The sequence below is a fragment of the Fukomys damarensis genome, unplaced genomic scaffold (assembly GCF_012274545.1).
Source record: "Fukomys damarensis isolate Sample0158 unplaced genomic scaffold, DMR_v1.0_HiC HiC_scaffold_9, whole genome shotgun sequence".
Lineage (NCBI taxonomy): Eukaryota > Metazoa > Chordata > Mammalia > Rodentia > Bathyergidae > Fukomys > Fukomys damarensis.
Genome location: NW_022900921.1, coordinates 4,475,845 through 4,491,970, shown reverse-complemented (window position 1 = coordinate 4,491,970; position 16,126 = coordinate 4,475,845). Strand labels below are relative to the sequence as shown.

At 44.6% G+C, this 16,126-nt stretch overlaps 1 protein-coding gene across 1 annotated transcript in view; it reads left to right on the top strand.

Annotated features, from left to right (window-relative positions):
- Fstl4 (follistatin like 4) overlaps positions 1-16,126 on the top strand; it is a 525,946-nt gene that overhangs the window by 198,911 nt on the left and 310,909 nt on the right. Inside the window, exon 15 of the mRNA XM_019209874.2 lies at positions 7,113-7,146. Within this exon, the coding sequence (XP_019065419.1) occupies positions 7,113-7,146 (34 nt within the window). The remainder of the gene's footprint in view (positions 1-7,112; positions 7,147-16,126) is intronic.

Below are 16,126 nucleotides of genomic sequence, written 5' to 3'. Positions count from 1 at the left end.
CGATCGTGAAAGTTGAATGTTGTGAATCGATTCGGCACATCAGCCCCGAGGCAGCCGTGACAGTGCCACTAAAGACACTCCGGAAAGAGGACCCCCAGAACTGCTCCAGGAAGTGGTTACAATGAGGGGACGGATGTGTTGAAGTGAGGGGTTGTATGCTGAGGAGGGTTGATGACAGTGTGTCTTTTGCTGTGATACCTAAGAAAATGTTTAAACACACCATAATTTTCTCTCACATCTCCTATGTTGGTATTCCATTCTATTTCAACTTGCAAAACTGCCCATTCATATCTTTTGTTGATCTTTTTGTGATTTGCACTTGTCTTATTGATTTGCAGAAGTATTTTACATATTCTGAAAGAGCCCCTGTCAGACAGGTGCATTGCAAATGTGTTCGCTCAGTGACTTGCCTGTCCGCTGTGTAATCCTGTCTTTGGGTGGATAAATAAATGTCTCAGTTGTTATAAAGTCTAGGTTAGTGTTCCTTTCTTTTATGATCTTGCTTTCGCATCCTGTTCAGGAGATTTGCATCCCCTCGGAGGTTGTGGGTGGGTCGTGGAGGGGCTCTCTGATGATTCCATCCAGAAACTTCATTGCTTTACCTCTCATCTTTAGCTCTACCACCCCACCAGAAATTATTTTTATGTGTGTTCTAAGGTAAGAAACTGAGTTTTATTTTTTCTGGGTAGTTGTCCAATTGATCTAGCACCAAGTGTTGAAAAGCTGTTTGTTCCCCATTGTATTGTGTTGACACCTGGAACTGACTATGTGTGGTTTGTTGTCATCTGTAAATTTTTTGTCTTTTTTTTTCTTGATCGGCCTACTTAGGGATTTATCAAGTTATGAATCTTTCCAGAGAACGAACTTGTTTATGGTATAATTTTTTCCCGTTATTTATTTCTTCTCCTCTCATATTTCTTTCTTTCTGCCTTTTGTGGGCTTAGATTGTTGCTTTTCTAGGTTTTAAAAGTGGGTTCTTGGGTCATCAATTTTCTGCTTTTTTACCTAACATACATTTTAGGCTATCATTTCCCTCTAAGCACTGCTTTAACTACATCCCACAGCTTTTTAATCGTTGTTGTTCTGCTCAAAGTACCTTGTTTCCTTCAGGATGTTCTCAAGGGAAACTATGTGATATGCTTCTGAATTCATGGGTCAAGTATTTGGAGATTTTTCTCAACATTTTTCTATCACTGATTTCTGCTTTCATATAGGCAAAAAAGTACATGTTCTTTGTATGGTTTTGATAATGTGGAACTTGCTCAGGGCTCAGCATAGGGTCTAGGTTATTTTTTAATAAATGAATGAATGAATCTAAGTTTTTATAAATGAATGAACCTAAGATGAATGTGTAGTACACAGTTACACAATTGCTAGGTAGCGTGCTCAGTGTGTAGCCACAAAGTCATTTATTCACAATGATGTTCAACTCCTCTATTTCCTTACTGATTTTTCTCTACTTATTCTATCAACCAGTGACAGATTTCTTCAATTCTCCAGCCATTCTTGTGGGTTTTAAAGTTTCTTCTAGTTTCGATTTTATATCGGTCTAGACTGTGCAGTTAAGTATGTATAACGTTAGAGCTGCTGTCCTTCCTGTTAAATTGGCTCTATGATCAGCATCACCTGTCCCCAATCCTGATATGTACGGGTCTACTTTATCTATATCGACTGTGTGTTAGTTGAAGTTAATATGGGTTATCTTTTCTATCTTTTAAAATTCAGCCTTTTTGTACTCCTTGTGCTTATCCTGTAGCTCTTTTGAGTAGCATACAGTTGAGTTTTGTCTCATCTATTATGCCAATCTTTGTATTTTAATTGGATCACTTAGCCCACTTATATTTAAATCTAACAATTTATTTCTCTTTTTTATTCTGGCCCGAGATCCTTTCTTGTCTTGTCTTGGGTTGGACACTTTTTAATGTTACTCCGCTCCTTTGGCCCCACAGAACTATTCTTACCATTTTTGAGCAGTACTTGTACCTAGGACATTATAACATTTCAAGTCCATCCAGCCTTCTGACCTTTTGTGATCATATTGTCACATAATTTAGTTATATAATTATCTTAACTTATAAAGGATTGTTATTGTGTTGGGCAATCAAAATGTATTGTATTCATTATCCTTAAAAAGATAACTTGTTCTGATGTTCTTTATTCATCTCAATAATTTTCCTTTTGCCCGAAGAGTTCCTATTAGTACTGCTTTTTGTGTTAATCTGTTTACAATGTATTCTCTGTTATTATTTGTCTAAATGCATCTTTATCTTCATTTTGCTTAGTTATGCATACTTGTATTTTCACTGTATATAAAATTATGTGGGTTTTTTTTCGGAATTTTGAAGACATCATCCACTGTTTTCTTTTCTTTGGTACCGGGGATTCAATTCCGGCCCTTGCACTAGTGAGGCAGGCACTGGAACCACTGAGCTAAATCCCTGGCCCCACTGTCTTCTAATTCTCTCATTTTCCTCGTAAAAAAGTCACCTATCATTCTTATCGTTGTTCCTTTATAGATAACATTCATTCCATCTGCCACCCACTCTGTGGCTATTTTAAAGATTTTCTGTTTCTTGAATCTTCAGCTGTTTCGCTGAGAGTACTACCTAGGGATGATTTTGTTTGTATCGATCTTGCTTGGGGTTCGGAGAGGTTCTCAGATTTCAGGTTTGATGTCTTTCGTGACTTTTAGAAAACTCACAGCCAGTATATCTTCAAATATTGATTCTGTCCAATTTCTTCTCTCCTTTTACTTTGAAATTTCAATTGCATGCTTGTGAAAGACCTTTTCAGCATGTCATATGTATTTTATACTCTTTTCTGTGCTTTTCATTTCTATTTATTTTTTCCTTTTAGATCTTCAGTCTGGTTGCTTTCCACTGATTTAGTTTCCTCTGAGTACTCATTTTAGTTGTGTTGAGTTGGCTGTTAAATCTCCCTGTTAAATTGGGTTAATTTACAGTTGTAGAATTTCTTCTCTAATAGACTCTAGTTTTATGATATAATTTAGCATCTCCTGTTTTTCTGACCATATTAGTCATAGTTATTTTAAAGCTTAGGACTGCTGATTCTAGGATCTGGGTAACTAGTGAGTCTGTTTCTATGGTCTATTTTCTTGAATTTTAGCCCTTTGATGCTATTTTTGCCATGCTTGGTAATTTTGGATTGGATGCTGTGTGAAAAGCCTTAGGGATGGCTATTTTGCCTTCCACAGAAGGCATAGACAGAATAGCAGTGGGCCATCTGGACCCTCTCGGGAACAGAAATGATCTGAGCACGTGTAGTCTTGACTGAGCTTGCTGCAATGACCAGGGCCATTCTTTTTTGTCTCCTCGGCACCATGATACGCTCCCAATCCACGCTTGCACTTTGCTATTTAGAGGTTATTTGAAGCAACTTATATGCTTGTTTGGGGCTACTTTGAGATCATGTTTCTACTTGGATCTTGGGCTCTTGCTCTCTATATGCCCATGTCTGTTGTAGTCTTATTACTCACGGGGAGGCTGTGTCCAGAATATTGGCTTCATTTCTTTCTGGTTCTGCTTTCCAGGATATTGGCTTATTGATTGGTTGCAGTGCTGAGGACCGAGTGTTCTTCCAGTCCCTTTGCCATGATTTTAATCGTCAGTTTCTGGTAACTTTGGTAGTCCAGAACTCTAATTTTTAGCCTAACTCTAAAGGACTTCTGTAAGTTCTGGAATACTACCCTCTACTTGGCTTCTATACAAAACAATAGGGCTCCAAGGTTTCCCAAACATCGGCCCTTTGAGTTCTGGCCACCTTAGTTACTATCAGATACTTTCAAAAGTTTCTTTTTAGAATTCATTTTTATAGATTTTCTTAGCATAAAGATTAGTCCACTACAAGTTACTCTTTTGTTGCCTAAAGTAGAAATCTATCTCATTTAATTTGTATAATATCAGTATGAATTCAGTATCGTTACTTCACTTTTAAAGATGGAATATTGTTAGCATTTGGGATTAGATCTTGAGATATAAATCTCAGCTGGCCACTGACCAAAATGTAAAATGTTGAAGAAATTTGACCTCCTCTGTCCTTTTAGTCAATATTGAAAAGTGAAGTGGAAAAAATCTTGAAGAATCAAATAATCCTATTTTTATTTAAACTAATTTGGAATTTAGTAAAAGAAAAACTTCCAAATGTATTCTCTAAAGCTAGTATCATGTAAAATTCCTGGATCTGAAAAAAATGATACACCAATCTCACGTTTGAATATAAATACAAAAATTATAGACCAATCAATATAAAATCGTATTCAGAATCACAGCAAAAAGAATCCAGCAGGGCTTTATTTTTTTATTTATTTGGTACTGGGGATCAAACTTGGGTCCTTGTTCTTGTGAGGCAGGCTGCAGAACCACTGAGCTGAATCTCCAGCCCTAACAGAACATTTTAAAAAACTGTATCATGGCCGGGCTGGGGATTTAGCTCAGTGGTTCCTCTGCGTGCCTCACAAGTGCAAGGTTCTGAGTTTGATCCCTGGCACCAAACAAATAAACCAATAGAAAATAACTGCATCATGGCCAAGAAAAACTTACTCGAGACCTACACAGATAGTGGGATATTGCAAAATCTATTATACAAATAATCTTGTTAATTAGAGCTGAAACTCATGATCATCTCCATAAATGAAGAAAAGTACTTGATAAATTCAACACATATGTATTTTATTTTATTTTTCATTCAACAAATATGTATTGAGCATCTGTTCTATTAAAGTACTGAGGAGACAAGAGTGAAAAAGACACTGGCTCCCTTTCAGCTCTCGCACCCGAGGAGGGAAACAGTCGGTAAATAAATGAGTAAGGAGACAAGCTATTTTTAGCTAGAAGACACACTTGTTTTTAAAATGGTAAAATGTATATTGATTTCATTAATATAATAAACATACCCTGGGCCAAAAGCCTTTATTTTATTTAATAGAGAAATGCTATGGATTTCTTTTTAAAGACAAAAACAAGATAAAAATGTCCATTATGTCTGTGACATTTAACATAGGGCTAAAGAATTAGTTAAAGCAGTAAGATAAGAGAAAGCATAAAAACATGGGAACAAGGGCTGGGGATTTAGCTCAGCGGTTCGGTGGCCTACCTTGGAAGCGCAAGGACCCGAGTTCGATCCCCGGGAACTGGACAGAGAGAGGTGATTGCGACTTGCAGGTTATATAATATGCAAATAGGAATCCCAAAAGAATCCATGGAAAAACTGTTACAAGCAAGAAGAAATACAGTCAGATGGCTGGTTAAAACATCACTGTGAAACCTCTACTGCCATCGTATACACAAATAAAAACCACTTAGAAGATGTGATGAAAGAATCTGCTTAGGACAACAAAAATATTTTAAAAGGCATATTCGGAAATGGAAAATAAAGACAGAGTCTTGAAAGAAGCAAAAGCAGAATGGAGGAAATTAGGGGAAGTGTCGATTTATTAGAGAAAGTGACGCAACATCACATAGGTGTCAGTTCTGCCTTCGTGTGTAGATTTTACGGTGCCACCATCAGAGCCGGGCGCGTTTTTCTCCTGGAGGTAGAAGCGCTTCGGATGACTGTCTCTGATTCCAGGAACCGTACACAGGGCCTCGGGACGGAGCTTCCCGGCTCAGCCTCGGGCCCTGCCCTGCGCAGCACCGGGAGGGCCAAGCCTGCCTGGCCTGGCGCCTGCTCCCAGCTCCCTGCCCGGCGGGGGCCCCAGCGTTCCGCAGGCTCCTTGCTGACTGTGGCGCTTAACACGGGGCTTCCTGGGCTCCGCGTGGGCTTCTGCTCCTGAGAGAAGCAGCCGGCAAAGAATGGGAAGAGGGCACCCTCTCAGGCCTCCTGTTCTCACCCAGCGCGGCCTCCCCTCCGGCCGCAGGAGGGTGCTAGACAGGAGCGCCAACCCGTGAAAGCCAGCGTTGTGCCCTTTAAAAGCTCTGCTGCGGACTCGTCCTTGTTGTGGTGAGGCAGGGCGCTAGCACGGATTTTCACCTTTTTCTCAACCATAAGCTTTTCATTCCAAACTGGTCACTTATGATGAGTTGTAGATACTTTTTATCGTTAAGAAGCTGCAGTGTATGTTCCCTGCCTTTTCTCCCATTACTTCTCCCTCGCTCCCTCGCTACCCTTCCCCATCTTACCACGCTCCCTAGTCATTCTCCCTTCTGGTGACCCTCCTCCCTTGTTCCTGTTGGAAAACCTGCCCATTTTCAGTGCTGTGTTGAAAAGGTCTTTTAAAAACACGTTTCCTTTCAGTTCCAGCTGAAATAGTCGTATTTATTGGGGCAAATCACCCTTGATTTCTCAGTGATTTGTGTTTCTTCTGTAGCTCCCTATTCAACTGGGAATATTAATGCAGAGGCTCTGTTTTACCTGAGTAACTTTGAAAGTTTGTTTATGGTACTGCACATAGCTGGCATCAAAAATATGAAACTGGCTGAGCATTGTGGCACACGCCTGTAATCCCAGCACTTGGGAGGCTGAGGCAGGAGGATCACTGTGAGTTCAAGACCAGCCTGGGCTACATGGTGAGTTCCAGGTCAGTCTCAACTACATAGTGAGACCCTGTCTCAGCTCCCCCCAATATGAAACTGAATTAGGAAAATCTAAGAGCTTAATTTTGTACAGTGCCATGGTTTCCAGCCTTTGGAAACCACGAATTGGCTACAGGTAGTCACCAGATGATACCAGTGAGCCATACAGAAATAGCGATCCTTGCTGTGACTCCCAAAAGGAGAACCTGCTGCTGGGCAGATTCTCCTCATACTTTCCCCCAGGTCCTACACAAGCACGTGCAAACGAGGCAGAGGAGAGTACCAGGTCTGAGAACACTCGGACCGGCCTAAACGCTGCTTAAGGAAGACCCTGGAAGTAAACTGTGCCTTAGAGGGACTACGTGACTAACAACATTTTTCTCTTGCCTAAGCCCTCAGGGCAGCAGGTGTTTACATTTATAGATCTCTGTGTTCGTGCGATCAGTGGAACCAGTTTTCCTGAGTTTCACGTTCTCACTAGTTTGTTCACCTTTTCGTGAATATGTGACAAGAACGAAGCATTTGCAAGTATCTGTGCGGATGAATTATTCTTCAAAAACACAAGTCTCTCTTTTCTTTCAGGGATCCAGAAGCTTTGAAGTCACGAGAAGAGAAGGTAGGGAAGACGCACTCATACCCACTTCATTCTCAGTGCTGACAGTTTGGAAGTAGTATGCTGAAACTAAGATGGACTTTGGGCTGTTGATGGCTGTCATTTGAAAAGTCTTGGTGCCTTTTCGGTTGATGAGTCCTTGGCGTTTGGCTCTAGAGACTCAAGGATTTCAGGGCAGGTTTGCTTGTAAGAGCTGTGGTTTCTACCTTTGTGTGTCAGGGGTGGGCTCTGGGGGACTGGCTCATTCGTGATCACCCTCATGCTCTCTGAAGAGCGGCCTTGCTTTTTAAGAAAGTCAAGTTTGAAGTAATTATTTGGTTTCATCCAGCAAAAACATCCACAATGAAAATTGTTTATAGTTTGAGGTGTTTCAATATCTGGAAAGAGATGCCACTGTGAAAAATATTTCTGATTAGATTTTTACAGCTTCAGCTAAACTGAAATAGAAATAACCAACTAATTTCCCTTTGGAAACAATTCCATGATGTTCCCTTTCCTCTGCCAGCGTTCCTCTAGCACATTTGTTTTCTGGTCTCTGAGGTAAGCATTATGGATGATAATTTCAGAAGTCTTTAAATGGAAATTGAAATTTCCCTTATTCACTTCCAGTAATACCTAGTCTCTAATAAGACAATATCTTCTGTGTGATTTGTAGAATCATTGAAAATAATCTCCTTATGCAGGGATGGGAGTAAAGTCAGATATAAAAGTGAATATTGGATCCAGAGTATGGTTTGGTGCCTTAGCCATTTCCTTCTATTTGACATTGATTCCAGTGAAGAGGGGCAGGGGGGAAAAGTGAGCAATTTCTGTATTGGCTCCTAAATCTAACAAATTCTTGCTGCCCAGTTCTTATGTTATGTGATACAATAAAAGACCTAAGGTAGCCATATTATCAGTACGTTCTTGCTTGCGTGGTCTTTTTTTTTCTTCTTTCTTCTCCCCTCCCCCTCCCCCTTCCTCTCCCCCACCACATTCCCCCCTCTTCTTCTTCCCTTTTGTACCAGAGATCAAACTCAGGACCTCGTTCTTGCAAGGCAGGCATGGTGCCCCTGAGCTAAATCCCCGGCTATCAGGGTGTGTTTCTAAGAGACTGAGAACGTGACCTTGAAGTTCTTTCTGCTCTCTCTGTACTGGGTGACACCGATTGTGCTGTCTGTGGTTCTGAAACCATAAATTCTCAGGATCTGAGTAACATAACTCCAGGATGCACTTTCTAGCTTTCACCCTCTGCCATTGTCTTTGCTTGGGAACATAATGTCCCCTGAACTGTACCCACAGCGCAAACTGCGTTGCTTGGATATCTGTGCCAGATAAAAACCGGATAAAGTCAGAGGGTGCAGGGAAGGAATTTTTTAAATTGACATTGTGTTCACAGTGGAAGTCGGAGAGAAATAGCCATAATGGGCAGAGAAGTTGCTATGAATGTCGGTTTTCCGTAATAGGCTATTTATGTTCATACTTCTGGGTGTGAGTGTCTGGTATTAATTTGCATTAAGGAATCACACATAAATATAACCATTTTTGAAATCTTATTGTTCTTGTGGGGGAAATGTCTCTAATAAGGCTGGGTCTATGGAAAACCTGTGTATATTTCCAGTCAAAACCGTAGAAAGTTCTGATTGGGCTTAAGGTTTCAAATCCCCAGAAGAATAAGTGTCTGTCTAGAGGATCAGATCTTATCCACAGTTTCCCCCTCTTTCTAATAGTCAGCTTTCACAACTGCACGACTGGGAACATATGCTTTGGGTTTGTAGTAGAGAATTTGCCCTGGTATCACATAAACTTTTCCCTTCTGATTGTGACCTGTCATCTTTCCTTCTTGTTTCTTTCAAAGTTGAATGTTTAAGAGTTCCTGAAATAGTTCAGTGCTTTGATGTCAGTGCTTATAACTAGTCAGACAGGCAGGCAGGCAAGAAGGGAAGGAGGGAGGGAGGGAGGCAGGGAGGGAGAGAGGAGCCTTATTGGTTCCAAGTATGTCTGGGCCTGAGAATTACTGATGGATTGTTTCTAACGTCTGAACAGTGTATGAGTACGAATATAATAGAGACACAGTATTCCAGTACATGATTATTCTGTCAAACAGGACTAACAACATGTACTTCAGGTTGAGTCCTTGCTCTGACTTGACCTGAAACCGAGAGAGCGCCAAGTGAGGAATGTCCAGTTCATCAGGCCCATGTGGGTCCAGAGAGGTGTGGATCCATCCCCACGTCTCTCAGCACAGCCCCAGCCCAGGGCCAGGAATTGTTCAATCTGTTTCTTAAACCTAAAACAAGCTACCCATTTTGTATGTCTTGTCTTTTTACTCTGGTCCTGCCTTGATGATACGCAAGCAAGGCACAGAGACCTCTGGCTCTCGAAAGATACTTTTTAAGGCTCATTCTGTGGGTGTCCCTTAGATACTTCTCACTGGTGCCTTGATGGAAGCACTTCACATTTGAATGAGCTTGGGGTTGCAGGGTGAATGGTGTTCCTCAAAACAGGATGTGGAAGGTCTGAGGTGGAACTGGTGAACATGAACTTATTTGGAAATACGGTTTTAGCAGATGTAAGAAGGTTAGGATAAAGCACGTGAGATTAAGGTGGGCTCTAACTCAGTGAGTGGGGTCCTCATAAGAGGAGAGAGCTTCGGGCCCAGACACACAGACAATGGCCCGTGGCTGACCATGGAGGCACGGGCTGCTGGTGACCACTGGAAGCTGAGAAGAGGCAAGGAAGAATTATCCCTTAGAGTGCAGTTGAGGGGAGAGGGGAAGAGGGAGGAGGGGGAGGAAGAAGAGGAGGAGAAAGAGGAGCCAGGAGGGGAGAGGAGAAGGGAGAAAAAAAATGAATGAATGAATGGTTTGAGTGGCCCTGTCGGTTGCCTAAGTTCGGACTTCTAGTTTCCAGAACTGCGAGAAAACAAATTTTCTGCCCTTCTAAGCCAAGTGATTTGAGGAACTTTATTATAACAGCCCTAGGACACTCATACACTTGGAAAACAGTGGACTCAATAAACTGGAGCTCGTTTTTCATGTTGCTGGTGATGTTTTCCTTGCAGAAGCTCTCCTATAGACTTTTCCTGTGTTAAATATGTCTCTCGACAGGAAGGGTCATGCGTGGCTCCTCTCAGACTCAGTTCCCCATGGGATTAAACTAAATTACCTTTGTGGTTTCTGATGCGGAGGGTGGCTTTCCTTGGAGTGCCCTTTGCGAGCCCTGCTGTGGAGGGTGGGAATGCAGACAGTCTGCTTAATGGGAGCAGCACCGGTGACTGCCCCTGTATACTGCGGTACAGTGGTAACAACTTCTAGGTGTCCTGAAGCTTTCAGAGTTCTCATGTCCTTTGTTGCCCTTGACTTTCAGTATCCCACGACACAAGCAGAACAGATAGTGCCTTTTAGGCGAGACGTTCTTCCTCCCCGTGTTAATTTTTAGCAGCGACAAGAACTCCTGTGAGCCAGTGCCCCTGTGAGGCCCCGGCCTTCCCTCTCGTGGGAGGCCGTTGCTCAGGAACTGCCCTGCCTTTATCGCATCCCAGCCCTTCTGTGCATCACATTGGCTGCCAGGCCTCCGGAGATGAGAGGAGCCCGTGGAGGGAATTCCCGGGGGCTTTGGGTCCGAGTTCGATCTGTGGTAAGGACTGTCTCGGGGAACGTTGAGGGAGACACAGCAGTAGAGACCGGGACGGGATGCAAGACCTCCGGGGTGTCTCCTGGCAAGGCGCGTGCCCTCCTCAGGGAGATGGAGCCGCTGCTCCTTCGGGCCAGTCCTGCATTAAACTCGATCCCTGGACCTGCCGGTGCCAGCTGCCTGGGGAAGCCGCTATGGCTGCATCTTTGTCTGCTTTCCAGCACAAGTATTTTGAGCCCTGTCTCCAGACACCCAAAATGTAATTTCTACCTTTTCTGAAGGTTCAGCAAGTGGTACCAGCCTTCCCTCTCCAAGACACGCCCGTGTCCACTCTGAGAGCCGGTGCTGATTGTGCCTACCAGAATTCGTCTCCTCACCCCAGTGCTTTCCCCTGACTCATCCCATCGCATTGAATTATAGCCCCGAGAGAACACTTGATGAGCGGAGCAAGTGGCTGGGATAATTCAGCCCTTGTCAACCACCTTGGAGGAGCAGGGAGTGACCTGTAAGCTATTTCAGATGCTGTGATTAGGGGCTTCTAGTCTGGGGGTGGGCAGCGTGTCACACTGTGTTATTCACCCTCCCACTGATGGCTCACTATTCTGGACCAGCCTAGTCTGGCTTCCAGGAGCTGTGTTGCTGTCTCCAAGGAAGATGAAAGAAGGGAGTGACTGCCACACACACACACACACACACACACACACACAACCTGGAGGCTGGCTGCTTAGCTGCTTAGCGATGCAAATCAACAAAATAAACATGACCTGCCAGTCCAGAATGGGAAGCCAGAGCCTCACTTTCTGAAAACCCTTGGAATTAGTTCCTAATTGGCAGCTCCTTCTAATAGCCTCTTTATAGTTCTCTGCATCTGGATGAACTTGAGCTATCAAGAACTGCATTCTGTTTACCATTAATTTTTATTTTGTTTAGCAGATGTTTTCTAGATCTCTCAGTTGCCTGAATAATCTATCTCAGTAGAATGTGAAGCGTCTGACTCTGGGGTGGAACAGATTAATCAACACCTGGGTTCTTTGAGGTAACTTCTTTAATGGCTGCAGATGAGGGGGATGTGAAAGGAAGCCATCCAGAGTTGACAGTGCCTGGGCAGTGGGTCTTTTTCAACTAGGGAAAGAGATGTTGTTTTCTTCCACATCTCACTCCTATTTCTAGACAGGAGGGCGTTGCTAGCCCCTGGGCTCAGAGTGGAATGATATCTGTCTGTCTCTGTATACTCCCAAGTCCCCCAATGTGGGATCTTCCTGGGTAGAGCTGCCTGTTTCCACCGATGGAAGTCTACATTGCGCCCAGTTATTACAAAGTGCATAGGATTTGGGTGGCACAGCTGGCTGGAGTGTTCTGCCTAAGTGCAGTGATTCAGTAGTAGTTTTGGTCATGACCAGTGGGCAGTTGGTAGACTCTTAGCACTCTACTTACTTACTCAGCCTTATCTGAAAACAATGGGCATATTAATAGTATCCCATTAGCTCCTTCTCTGGGTTGTAGAAGTCCGACTTTAAGAGTAGATCTAGTTCAAGAACAGCTAATGCAAGAGCTCTCATGTTCTCCCTCTCCTTCCTTCTCTGGCATGGTCTCTCTCAGGTAGCCTTGCGAGATGGCTGCAAGCAGCTACAGCTCTGAGTCGGGATGGCTCACCAACCCAGACAGTGAAACTCTTTCCCTCCAAGAATGAAGTCAGAAAAATTCCCAGCAAGGACCCAGATCTGCTAGACTCGTGTCTTAGTTCACATTCTTAACCAATCTCTGGGGGAGGTGGGTGGGGTGAAAGTTGATTATTGCACTGTTATTGGCCTGATGTGACCACATGTTCTCCCCTTGGGGTCTGCAAACTTCTCCTCACCCGGACCATGGGGACTGGCTTGGTCCTCACAGGAGGGATGCTGGGCAGGCATTCAGTCGATGCCCACAGCCTAATGGAGATGGGCTGAGCATGCATGTAGGGCCCTTGGCACAGCATGCATAGTGCCCACTGTGCTCACTGTCCTGGTCACTTTTATTATCTCTCTTCCTCTCTGCATCTACAGATCTGGCCATAGATAAAGAGGACATCTTCAAGTCACCAAATCCATCTTCCCTCTCTAAGTAGGCTTACACATGACTTTGGATGCTGTAACCTATTGATTTTTCCCCTGAAGAATTATTTTAAATTTAACCCATTCCTACCCCTCTCTTCTATCAGACTTGCTTTAAATTTCTTCTCTACTTATCTCAATATAATTCATAGTCAGAAGAACCAAACCATAGTTGTTGTGATCATACCTTTAAGAACTTAAGGACAAACACGTATAAAATTTCTCCCCTCAGAGCAGGGACTTTCTGGGCAGGCACCAAGATTAGACATTTTCCTTAAGTATCACAGACACATGGGCCCATCATATTTTCTCTGAATTCCTGTATCACATCAAAGCTCTGTGGTCATGACTCAGACCTTCCCAAGGACTGAGGCAGATAGGGGTCCTACCTAGAGACCAAGCATGGAGTCATCCAGAGGAGTCTCAGGTTGTGATAACTGCCAGGTTCTGTTCCACATCGTTCTTCAAGGTAATCCTAAGTACCTGGACCTGGAAAGACACTTGGAGTAAGACACCCCTCACGCCTGCTCCTGCACATGACCCCCTGGATCCTTGGGCCTTCTCGGCGAGTAGGGGCTGTCTCTTCCTTCCCTTGGCAAGTTCACCTGGAGCAGGGTTGTGGAGTCAGCTCTTGTGTACAGCTAAGGGCTGCTGCTGGAACCACTTTACCTAGGGCCACAGCACCACTCTCTTGGGGTTCGTGGCCTGGATCAGGGCAACTCTGGCACTGTTGCATAAATGTGGATACTGGGAGCGCAAGGCTCAAGTCTTTCCTCTCCGGGGTCCCTTCTCCCTCACATACAGAGGCACGAAAAGTATTCTATGCCTGGAGAACCCCAAGGCTGACCTAGCTCTGTGTCAGTTCTCCATTCCCCGTGACAGTCGTGGGGAGGGCAGCTTCCAGGTCGCATGGCTGTGGACCCCTTGTCCTGTCTGTTATACTTGCTCCTCCTGTCAGTCCTGCGGGGGCCGTTCTCCTTAGCCTCCATCGTCAGGCAATGAATGTTCTCTTTCTAACAACTTGTGGGTCCCTCTTCCAAAGAGTGCTCTAAAGGTGTTCATTCTAGTTCATCCAGTCTTCATGATTGTGATGGGCCAGCTGGAGCCAGGGCAGGGCAGTGAAATGTGAAGGTATCGCCTTTGGGATTCCCATTGCAGTATTTGGAACACAGGTGCCGATCTGGAGTCACATTCTAAAAAAGGTCAATATCCCCAAGGGCAGAGACCACTGCAGACTCACAGGAACCCTGTGATCAGCCCCGCACAGGACAGTGGCTTCTGGAAAGAAGCACAGCGCTCCAGGCCCAGGGGAGGGAGAAGAGGTGGCTGCTCCCATGAGACCTGTTGAGCTCCAGCCCTATCCAGGAGGCCCACCTTTCTTGTCTGAGCTCCCAACACAAGTGAAGGGTGACATTGTCACCTTAGCTCCTTGCCTGGCCCCATGACAGAAGGAGGCTCTCTGTTCTTTAGGACCCTTGAAGTGATCTTCTCTGTGTAAACACTGAAGCCCTTTCCAAATCTTGTGAAGCTCTTTGCTCCAGCATATTAATGTGCCATCAGCAGGCCTCTGGGGTTAATTATCTGTGGCTTGAAAACCATTTGTTTCTGTCTCTTTTGTCTCATTACTGCCCAGCAGTTTCTTTATTGGAAAACAAGCCTTGGAATCCAACTGACCCTGTTCTAAATTCTCTTCTTGTCATCAAAATTAGTTCATCTTTTAAAAATTCTTTAAGGACACCAGCAAATTTACCTTATTATTTTCAGATCATGTTGTCTCTTAACAAACAAATCTTTAGTCATTTTGCTTCTGCAGGAGCAGAGCCGACAGTGGAAATAGTTTGGAGCATGAGTGGTCTCATGGAAGTTGGCGAGACAATCAGCATTCTCCCCTTGTTAGCCCCGCTCTCTCTCCCAGCTGCCCAGTGATGCAGCCATTGGCCCCTTTCCCCTGGATATGGTGAGGGCTCTACATTGCGTCATCTAGGGCACACACCCAGGCACACACTCCAGGGCCGTGGTGTCCCCGAAGGGCCCTGGCAGATCAGGCGACCAAGGTGGAGAGGGCCTGAGTATAATAACTCGGTGCTGTCCCTCTGCGTTCCCGTTTGAGTTTCAGTCTTGGCTAAAGCTGCCATTCAAATCCAAGAAATGCTTCAGGGCCAGTGTAAAGACAAGCTTTTGCATGATGTTGAATTTTGCAAGAGGGAAGTTCAGCTTGGATTGAGGGATCCAGGAAGTCAGAGCACTGTGTCATAGAAACAAGCAGGTAGGATAGTCAGTGACTCGGTGGGGTGTGGACAGTGACACACAGCCTTCTGTGCAAAGTTGCAGCCAACACTGGGGAGGTGAGGGGTGACTGCAGTAGGCATGGTTACTTGCCGCATGGTGCTGGTTTACCTATGAACCCCTGATTTCTCCTTCCCCTGTTCTCTGGAGGCTGCAGCCCGTCAGGTCTTTCTGTGCCCCTCAGCTACCCTCTACCTGCTTCATTTCCTCCAGCACAATGTCTAGGACCCTCATTTGATGATGCTCTGTAATGGAGAAGCTGCTCTCCCAAGGAAAGGCTTTCTTGCCAGTTTACTGGATGCTAATGGAATCCTTGAGCTGATGGGAGGTTTCTTCATATACAGAGATGACAAGGCATGGTCCTTGTAGCTAAGTCAGTTGAGAAGATGCGTGTGTGGCCTGAAGATAGAAAGGCTACCTGTGTGCCCACACTGTACCTGTGTGCCAGGCACTTTACAGGTGGGTCCATAACAGAGTGTGAATTTGCTCAGTGGAACCAACGGCTGAGTCTGGGAGAGCAGCTCTCTGTTCTGGTGGAGGCGAAGTCTCAGGGTCTCTACCCCAAAGGATTGTTGAGTTAGTTGGCTATCTGTTTCTGGGACGAAATGCCTAGCATACACAACTAGCAGGAGAAAGGTTTATTTGGCTTATAGTTTCATTACGTGCTTGGCTGGCTCCAAGGCGGAAATAGCATGATGCAAACGTGTGGCAGAGGAAAGCTGCTGAACTGGGGGCAACCAGGAAGCAGAGAACAGGGAACAACCCAAGAAAAGAAGCGCCCTTCCAAGGCTCGCCCCAGGGCCCTATTTCCTATTTCCCACCAGCCTTTTAGCTATGAACTCCCCAGTGCATTGACCAGTTGATGCAGTTAACCCCCTCAGGAAGTGAGCTGGCCCCTTTCTGAAGCAGTCCTGGGAGTCCGGCCCGGAAGTGAGTGACTTTATGGTGCGGTGGTGCAGTCCTGAATCAATGCAAAACATTTACCTTTTACG